Here is a 10,529-nt window from a genome sequence, read left to right as displayed (position 1 = left end):
CATAAGATAAATCAAAAACTTTTTACACCATTGTGACCTATATCCTGTCCAACGTAATGGTAAAGATAAAGTCAATGTTTTCAAGAAGAAAAATAAATTGAGATAATGTCGTTCCTGTTGGCTTCATCAAGCCGTGACCTCCAACTCTGACTGGAGCAGTTCGCAGCTGAGTGTGAAGCGGCTGGGATGAGAATCAGCACCTCCAAATCTGAGACCATGGTCCTCAGTCGGAAAAGGGTGGCGTGCCCTCTCCAGGTCAGGGATGAGATCGTGCCCCAAGTGGAGGAGTTCAAGTATCTTGGGGTCTTGTTCACAAGTGAGGGAAGAATGGAATGGGAGATCGACAGGCGGATCGATGCAGCATCTGCAGTGATGTGGACGTATAGGTCCATTGTCGTGAAGAAGGAGCTAAGCCAAAAGGTGAAGCTCTCGATTTACCGGTCGATCTGCGTTCCTACCCTCACCTATGGTCACGGGCTGTGGGTCGTGACCGAAAGAACAAGATCCCTGATACAAGCGGCCGAAATGAGTTTCTCCGCAGGGTGTCCGGGCTCTCCCTTAGAGAAATTTTTAAAATCAATTTATTCAATGTAGTTAACATTACTCTCTTGTGTGGTTTTTGAAATTTATGAGACACTTTCTATGCTTGTTTTGGGTCATTTTAAACTTCCCCATAGTCTCGAGTGAAGCTGCAAATGAAAAACAGGTAGAATGGCAGCAAACAGGAGGAACAGAGTGACAGGGAGCGTCTGCAAAGGGGAAGCTGAAGAAATGGTAAGAGTTCTGAGCTGTTCATGAACAGGCACTTATATGTATGTGAAACACTGTCTGGCTATGAACTCTTAGTATTTAACAGCATCTAGACCAGCACTTAGTGAGCTTTTTACCTACCCCAATAATACCTCAAAGAAATAGTACCATCATCATGACTAACAAAAGAGTAGCATAGTATGCCCAAATAGTACCATCATCATGACCAACAAAAGAGTAGCATAGTATGCCCAAAAAAAAAACGAGGCACAGGATTTATTTCTAAAAAGTGTCTTTAACATTTTGAATGGTTTGAACTTTAATACTGTATTTTCACAATAGAAAATAAAATTTGGCCACCCCTGAATTAGGCTGGTCCCAGTCTGAGCTGAAGCATGTCTATCATAATTTGATAAAACACATGATTACAGAAATTATTTCTACATCACTTGCAATCTTATGGAACCATTTTTCTTACACCATAACTGCCGTTTCACTACAACGGTGACTTCTCTCACCGGCAGACATCGTTGCAATCCCCATGGACCATGATGTTTGGAGAAGACATTGTTTTCTGCAGTGAGAGCAGGGAGGAGGTGGAAGTACAGTTAAAAAAGTGGAGGAATGTACTGGAAAGGAGAGGAATGAAGATTTAACTGAAGTAAGACAATATACAGCGGCTGAAATAAGTATTTAACGTCACCATTTTTCTCACTATAGTTCCAAAGGTGCTATTGACCTGAAAATTTCACCAGATGTTGGTAACAACCCAAGTAATCCATGCATACAAAGAAAGTAGAACAAATAAGATCAGAAATTAGGCTATGTGTAATGTGAAGTGACAACAGGGAAAAAGTATTGAACACGCCAACTGGTATTTATTTAATACTTTGTACCTTTGGCCTTTGATTGCCATGACGGCTTCAAGACACCACCTCAATGGAGAAATGAATCACATGCATTGCTGTGGTGTGATTTTGGCCCATTCCTCCACACAAGCAAATCTTGAAGGTTCCGTGGGCTTCTTTAATGGACCTTGAGTTTCAGTTCTTGCCATAGATTTTCAATTGGATTCAAGTCAGGTGATTTGCTGGGCCATTCTAGCAGCTCCTCCCCCCTTTTGAAACCAATTGAGAGTTTCCTTGGCAGTATGTTTTGGAACATGATGCTGCTGAAATGTCCACCCTCGTTTCATTTTCATCATCCTCGTAGATGGCAGCAGATTTTTGTCAAGAATGTCTCTGTACATTTGCCCATTTATCCTTTCTTCAATAATGTGAAGTTTACCAGTACCATTTACTGAAAGGAAGCCCCCCCACACCATCATGTTCCCACCGCCAAACTTCACTGTTGGTATGGTGTTTTTAGGGTGATGTGCAGTGCAGTGCCATTTCTCCTCCAAACGTGGTGTGCATTATGGCATCCAAAGAGTTCCATTTTGCTCTCATCAGACCAGACTATATTCTCCCAGTATTCAACTTGGCTTGTCCAAAAGTTGTTTAGCAACCTTTAAACGAGCTTTTATATTCTTTATTTATTTTTTTTCGGCAATGAGGTCTTGTGTGGTCAGCATGCATACACGCCATGCTGGCGGACTACATGACTCACTGTTTTCCTTGTGACAACAGTACCTGCTAATTCCAGGTCTTTTTGAAGCTTGGCTCTTGGACAACTCTTCTGATTATTCTTTGCACTCCTCTGTCAGAAATCTTGTGAGGAGCACCTGATCGAGACAAATTTATGGTGGTATGATTGGCTTTCCACTTACAGTATATATTATGACCCCAATTGTGCTCACTGGAACGTTCAGAAGCTTAGATATGCGCCTGTAACCAATGCCATTGTTATGTTTTGCAACAATTAGTTTGCGATGGCTCTTACCCATCATGAGATGTGTCTTGACCCACACCTTGACTATGAGACCTTTTTGTAGGCCATCAATTAGGACTAAACCAGTTTATATCCATTTGCACTGACAAGGGACAATAGGGAAGACATGAGGGCAGTTGGTGTTAGAGAGGACGATGCAGGAAAGGAAAGGATGACACGCTGTGGCGACCCCTAACGGGACAAGCCGTAGGGAAAAGAAGACGACAGCCATATCGTTGTATAAATTTTGCACCGCCGTCGGCGCAAATCCGGCGTGTTGACTGACTATATAAAGCATTTTTTTAAAAATCAGAAATTAGTTTGGGAATAACCGCAGTTGTGATCGCGGCGAAACAAGACACGTTTCAGGTGGCAAGAGGCTCGTAGAAAGTCAGGATTGAGCATACAGGTTAGGTTCACGGAGTCAGTCGGAATTCCTCTCCCTCGCCTCTTTTGAACGGAATGATCAGGCTTCCCCTCATCTCATGGTCAACTTGCTCCGGGTTTTCACGTAACCTGCTTGTTGGAATACCCTCTGTACCCAACTGGTGAGCTGTCGTATGGGAACAAGCCTATAACAGAACAATAGATGGCGCTGTAGACACGCCACGCAAAGAAAAGCAGGACGTACAATAAAACACTTCCGTGTCACAAGCATTGTACGAATTTAAACACTGACGTTACGTGATGTTTATTTGCTATTTGTAAGAATTTTAAAACTTTGAACATTCAAAGTTAAAAAAGGGGGTTTAAAAAAGTTTGAAATAAGTCGTGGAACCTTTGACGTGAGACGAACAAAACCGTGAGCTAGCGCATTTTGCGGAACCGGCATAAGGTCTTGGCCAACAATGCTCTCTGTCATCTTGCTCAACTTTTTTTCCACAACGCGAGCTTTTTAAATATATTTATGTCATCGTAAATGCATGTTTAGATGCGTTATTTGTCGGATTATGTCCCCCTTTTGGATTCATAACTTTTGACAAATTTGGCATTTTACCAGCTCGTTGCTCATCATGTTCAGCCACTTTGTAAAAAACGTCCTGCCAAAGTGTGCGTTCACATGTACGTACAATGTTTGGCAACATACAAGAGGACGCTGCGGTCCATCAACGAATTTGGATCAGGCCAGGACTTTGTTGCAACTCATTGTGGACCGACTCTTCATCTCGCCTGGACACACCAATGTGGAGCTGTTTAAGCGTGGTACCATTTGCAGCTACGGGCCACTGGGCACCGAGCTCAGGGAGAATGTGCTACACCAGTGGCGGCGTTCGATGACTCTATCCAGAGATCAGGTGTTCGGGATAAATACGCCGAGCAGCGGCAGCGGCGGGAGTCAGGATGCGGCTGGGGGACGGCGGGGGCACCTGAGGGTCGTAGAACCCGGTGACGTCCGGAATATACTGGACGAGACAGAGCTGAGCAGGGAGCAGCTCGTCCAGAGTGTCCACATGTTTCTGCAGAGATCACCTTTGTTCAGAACCAACCTCATTCAAGGTAGCCGCCAATCCTTTCTTTTTGTCGATTGTTTTTTCTCTTGTGTTGTTTTAATCAGTGGAGGGAAACTAGCAAAGTAAAAATGTCATTGCTTAGTGTTTCCGTTGTGGTTTTGCTGAGCACATGACAAACAGTTTAAATGTTTAGTGTATTTGTTGTGCCCTCTGTTTGTTTTCTAAGGAGCTTTGGAGCAGTTCGTCCCCTTATTTGAGTTGGTGAACAGGAAGCTCCCATTTGGCATTGCTGAGACTGGTCGATGTTTCCAGCCCTCAGAGGATGGCTCTGGCTGGTGAGGCTTCATCAATCGACTCCCCCACATCCCATTTGTGTGTCTTTCCAGAAGGCCAGACTAGAATACTGAAACTCAAGAACATTGAAACTCAAAGAGTACAAGGAAAATAAATTCATTTATATCCACATTTTTATTTGGTTCTGGTTTGGACATGTGGCACTCCAAAATGTTTCAAGGGAATGTTTTGTACAGTTTTAATGCAATGCTGGTGACTAACCAACCATCAACAAGCAGCAGCACCTTCATGCTTTGTGGAGGTAATGATCCTGAACCATGCTGCTGTAATTCCAAGATGATATTTCTGTCAGTCCAGCAGAAGTCACACAGGCATCTCTTGTCTGGTTCTGCTCGCCACGAACCTCCTCGCAGTGGTTGGACCACTGGGCTCGACAGAGGCTCAAGTGGTGGAGAAAGGTGAGTTCTTCATCTGGGACAGCTCCCAACATTTGTTTTGCTTAAATTGATGTCTTTAATCCTGAGTGAAAGCAGGGACTAGGTGGAAGAACATTTAGAAAGCTGTGGAGGCATGCACTGGCAAGGAAAGGAATGAAGATTAGTCGGAGTAAGATAGAATATACAGTATGTGCATGAATGAGAGGGATGGAAGGGGAAGAACGAGGCTACAGGGAGAAGAGAGAGCCAGGGTGGAGGACTTCAAATACTTAGGGTCAGCCATCCAGAGCAATGGTGAGTGTGGTAAGGAAATGAAGAAACTGGTCCAACCAGGTTAGAACAGGTGGAGGAAGATGTCAGGTGTGTTGTGTTACGGAAGAGTCTCTGCTAGGATGAAGAGCAAAGTTTATAAGACAGTGGTGAGTTCAGCCATGATGTACGGATTCGAGACAGTGGCACTGAAGAGACAACAGGAAGCAGAGCTGGAGGCGGTGGAAATTTTAAGATGTTGAGGTTCTTTCTAGGGGTCACCAGGTTGGATAGGATTAGAAATGAGCTCATCAGAGGGACGGCCAATGTTAGAGAGCAGACTTCGATGGTTTGGACACGTCCCGAGGAGAGATGGTGGATGGAGCTGCATGGCAAGAGAGCTAGTGGAAGACCTGAGAGAAGGTTGATAGATGTAGTGAGGGAGGATGTGGGCAATAGGTGTTAGAGAGGAGGATGCAGGAGATAGGCTTATATGGGAAAGGATGACACGCTGTGGCGGCCCCGAAAGGAAAAGAACAAGATGTCTTTAATCCATCCACCCAACCATTTTCCGAATGGCTTATCCTCAGAAGGGTCGCGGGTGTGCTGGTGCATATCTCAGCTGACTTTGGGCAACAGGCGGGGTACACCCTGGACCCCAGAACTGTGAGGCAGAATTGCAAAACAGTTGTTAACCATGCCACCGTCATTAATCCTTATTTTTGCCCAGTTCGCCCTCGCTCCGTCAGACTTCAGCAGTAGTGATGTCTCTCAGGATGAACTAGAGGGGGCGGCATCACGTGGTGTGAAGATAATCTACAAATTCCCGTGGGGTCAGGAGCCTCTGGAGGTTCTGTGGAGCCGAGGAGACGGCGAACTGCTGCAGATGCACCAAGGAGTCCGCTCTAAACTCCAGGTCTGGCACATCCTTTATGGCAGGGGTATCAAACTAATTTTTGTCGTGGGCCAGATTGTTGGTATAGTTTATCTCAGGGGGTTATGACCGTGAAACCATATAAATGACCATATAAATGTTTAATCGCCTGTTCATAGTCCATCCATCCATTTTCCGAGCCGCTTCTCACTAGGGCGTGCTGGAGCCTGTCCCAGTCATCATCGGGCAGGAGGCAGGGTACACCCCGAACTGGTTGCCAGCCAATCGCAGGGCACATACAAACAAACAACCATTCACACTCATATTCACACGTACGGGCAATTTAGAGTTGTCAATTAACCTACCATGCATTTTTTGGGGATGTGGAAGGAAACTGGAGTTCCCGGAGAAAACCCACACAGGCACGGGGAGAACATGCAAACTCCACACTGGGGATTGAATCCCGGTCCTCAGAACTGTGAGGCAGACGCTCTAACCAGTCGTTCACCATGCCGCCCTGTCCATAGTATTTTTTATATATATATATATATATATATATATATATATATATATATATATATATATATATATATATATATATATATATATATATATATATATATATATATATATACACACACACACACACACACACACACACACACACACACACACACACACACACACACACACACACACACGCACACAACAAAATGATGGCCAAGTAGTTTTCAAATCAGAAGTCAAATAGTTTGTTCAACTATTGTTCAGTTACTGTAAAAAGCGGTTTGGTAACAAAAATATTTTTGGGGGGAGATTTGTAGCATGCATGTCAAGTTAGTGGATCGATATGAAAACTGAAGCCTTGCCCTTGGATTAATGCGAGTGGTTCGATTGCTTTTCCTGGTGCGCGATCAAAGCATGAACTTTGAAATTTGCTCGTTGCGTGACAACTGCCAACACACAGACAGTGGTGTATATACACATACTGTACATGACATACAAGCACTTAAAAAAGACGGGACCTAAAAGTGAGTCGCCGACCCATTTTAGGTGGTTCGCGGAAAGCTAGAAAAAAATAATTTGCATTCCTATTTCGATTTTATTTTTTCCTGTACAGAACCAGGGGCGGAGTGCTATGCAGTCACCCCCGGCGGCAGGGGTTTCCAGCGTATTTGATTTTTTAGCATGAGACAAGTCATGAACTATTTTATAAATCATTTATCTGATGAACATTTATAACAAAAGGTCGAACAGCTGACGTTGATCCCATACATTGTAATTATGCAGCAGCAATGGCGTAATTAACAATCCTTTCCACACACGTCAGATCTGTTATACCCATCCCCAATTCTATATAATCATTCGCTTGTATTGTTTGTCTTCCCAAACATCCTGTAGAGTCGAGATGGGCGTAAGTCTATTGCTCACATAGTTTCAATAACTGGGAACATCGATCGTGGTTTGTTGGCCTTTCTGTCCAACTCGCTGCAGGTGCATAACAGAGAAGATGCAAAACAGAAGCTACATCAAAGAAAGGTAATACCATCTTGAAAAAGTGTAATTATTTTCACAAGACTTCTGAAAGACTAATTTCTTTCATGTGTTGTTTCATCATTTCACTGATTTCAGGTTCTGAAATTACATCCATTGCTGGCTCCGGTCAAAGTGGCTTTAGGTATTGGCAGGGGAGCTACCATGGAGCTAAGGCAGGTCGGAGAAGCACTTCAGTGATTCATTACTTTACCCTTGCAGAGGGATGCAAGTCATTCAACATTCACTGTGCTTATGGATTTATAGGTTTGTGAAGGCCTGTGGCAGGAGTTAAAGGAGGCAAAAATCTCTGCTTGGCCTGGATATCTTGAAACATCACCCATGCCAATGGAGCAGCTGAACTCCAAGTAAAAAAGTTGATTAAAGAAAATATACAGTGCACCCCCGCTATTCGCAGCGGTTAGTGACTGGGCCCGATCGCGAATAGCGAAAATCCTTGAATAATTGACGGCCATTATAATTGCCATGATTTATTTATTTTATTTTTTGGGGGGCATATTGGGATATCGGGTAAATTTCAGGGTGAGCCTAAAATGCACTATAATCTCTACAGGTGAATTTATTTTGACTTTTTCTCAATTTTTGAATGCACATGTTCAACCATTTAGTACAACTTGATATTCTCTCATGAGGAGCTGAACAGCAAAATTCACAACGGTTGTTTGATCCACAAATCGAAAAATTTCCAAGGACGTCGACTTCTATGCCTTTCTGTGATTCTTCCAGTTTTTTATTTTTTTTAATGTTTTTATTTTTTTAAACTGCTGATGACTCTGACACTCTAAGCTCAGTAGCCACTTATCACCCTCTGAGAACATACTGTTTATAGCCTTTCTCCCATCGTTAATACATTCTGACCAAACAGGTTTCATTCAAGGACGGAGCTCCTTTCACTTTACAAAGAGGAAGTAGACAAGGATGTTGTCTTTCGCCCCTGCAATTCGCACTATTTATCAAACCACTGGCAATAGCAATACGGCGGAACACTAATATTAAAGGTATCTGTACTCCTATGTCAGAACACAAAATCAATCTTTACGCAGATGATATCCTTCTTTATTTACAAGAACCCAAGGCATCACTTCAGTTTTTAACCTCATTAAAACATTTTCGCAATTATCAGAATATGATATCAATTGGTCAAAATCAATAATACTCCCTTGTAGCGTATTTTGGCGTTTGGATAAGACGGAATTTATTTAAGAAATAAATTTGTCGAAGTTGAACGTCTGCGTTCACTTCCGGTTTAGTCCGATAGACATTTGATGTCAGAATCAAACTAATTTTGTCTCGTAAAGGGCACGTCGTCTCTTTTTATATGTGTAAAATGTAGAAAAAGCGACGAGAAACCTTTTATCAGTCCCATAATCTAAAGGTTGCTACACTTAAGAAATACAAGTTCTAGATTAGAAGTTCATTTGTTTGCTTTATCAGTTCAAAGACAGAAAAGGACTCTTTGATGACTGTAAACCAAGATTTCGAGGGGACCTGCTAATTAATTTAGGGTCCACTTGACATTCGCCAGGTGTCGTCTTGCACAGCAGGACGACTGATAAGAATGCAGCTTATCAAGTTGTGGGGAGGTCACTGTGGTATCTTTGGTTGCGGGAGCTTGTCCACTACACTCTATAACGACTAACTCATGGAATCCTGCGGACCAAAATCCTAACTTTCCTATTCCGACTGGGAACATCAAATGTCTAGTAATTAATATCTCAGCAAAACTTAGTTAAATAATTTAAATCACGTACCTCTACTGGAAAAAAAATGTGATGATTTAAAACGTTGGAACAGCCTACCTATCTCACTTTTAGAGCACGTAGCTACAGTAAAACTGAAAACATTACCACAAATTAAATATTTATTTTCAATGATCACATTCAAACAATGGTTCCAAATGCCAGACTCTGCCATTTTAAAATTTCACTCTAAAAATAAGAAAAATAGAATTGGGAAGATAAAGCAGAAGGGGTACCTTGACGCACCCAACTTCAAACACTATAAACACGACGTACTGTTGATCAATTGTTAGGCTTCATCTTGGTCTCCTGATGTCAAAATGTGAACAGCATGGTGAAGAGGACTGCTTAAATACAAATTCTAATTGTACCAGGAAATGTATTGGTCCATTCATGGATAAACAACTGTTTTTCCCATTCAGTTACTTTTTAGAGAACAGCAAGTTGTGCAAAAAGTACTGAAACATTGAACAGCTGGACATGTCATTGAAAAGTCTAGAAAAGTTCACCTGTTTAGGTTATCGTGCATTTTAGGTTCATCTGTAAATTTCACTAGAAAGCAGAGTATCTCAAACTTTTTGTGAATAATGTAGCGTATACTGTATTATGTTTTACTGTATTAATGAATGTCTTATGCTTACTAAATACTCTGATGTGTGTGTTTCCTGCATCGTAGGTATGATGAAATGGGCGTGCTTTTCACTGCCGTGATCAGTGTAAACACGCTGGAGAGCGGCCTCCTGCAGGTGCGCAGCAGAGACACCACCATCAAGGAGACCATGCACGTCTCGGAACTCAACAACTTCCTCTGCAGATATATTTCCGCTGCAGACAACATGTAAATTATTATCTATCCGTATCCTGATTTCATGTTCTACTTTTGTATCGTTGTAGATACGAAAACCTTGCCAAGGACTTGTTTTTTCCCCACATACCCTATTCAATATGATCAAGATGCCAATAAATGGACCATAGCAGAATCAAGGAGGTTTTTGAACACATTTTGTCATTCGAGCCATTCTGAATATACAATTAATGTACAGTATTTACAATTTCGTCCCAGATCTAATACAAGGGGTTTACGACGGTGTTTCAAGGTTACAAATGGTGTGCGATGAACTGGTTTTGTCATGTGGCGTAAGAATGTACCCACAGACATCACTGTACTTCCTGTTTAGTATTTCATATTCTGGCCTAGAAGTGTTTTCCTTCCAAATACAGTATTTACTGTAATTATGACTTCACTAACTGCATTAGGATGAGCTTTCGTACCGGGTACGTTCGGAAATTCAATCTGACGCTCTCAGTACGT

General features: G+C 42.3%; 1 protein-coding gene across 2 annotated transcripts; it reads left to right on the top strand.

The window, feature by feature from the left end:
- The first annotated feature begins 4 nt into the window (after nucleotides 1-4).
- Nucleotides 5-10,201, top strand: polg2 (polymerase (DNA directed), gamma 2, accessory subunit). 2 transcript variants are annotated; one of them, XR_009788387.1, is made up of 9 exons: nucleotides 5-774; nucleotides 1,275-4,116; nucleotides 4,297-4,405; nucleotides 4,717-4,822; nucleotides 5,781-5,966; nucleotides 7,326-7,463; nucleotides 7,557-7,633; nucleotides 7,725-7,825; nucleotides 9,894-10,032. XR_009788387.1 is itself a non-coding variant. In XM_061772351.1 (9 exons), exons 2-9 carry the CDS (start codon nucleotides 3,633-3,635, stop codon nucleotides 10,057-10,059), a joined length of 1,371 nt encoding a protein of 456 aa, XP_061628335.1. In that variant the 5' UTR covers nucleotides 5-774; nucleotides 1,275-3,632; the 3' UTR covers nucleotides 10,060-10,201. The 2 variants fall into 2 exon arrangements, 1 of the variants encoding a protein (XP_061628335.1); XM_061772351.1 differs by having other exon boundaries at nucleotides 7,557-7,637; nucleotides 9,894-10,201.
- The last annotated feature ends 328 nt before the right edge of the window (nucleotides 10,202-10,529 follow it).

The sequence above is a fragment of the Phyllopteryx taeniolatus genome, chromosome 4 (genome assembly GCF_024500385.1).
Source record: "Phyllopteryx taeniolatus isolate TA_2022b chromosome 4, UOR_Ptae_1.2, whole genome shotgun sequence".
In the NCBI taxonomy this organism is placed as follows: Eukaryota; Metazoa; Chordata; class Actinopteri; order Syngnathiformes; family Syngnathidae; genus Phyllopteryx; species Phyllopteryx taeniolatus.
Note: the sequence above shows the minus strand (reverse complement) of the source record. Positions and strands in the feature narration are given on the sequence as shown.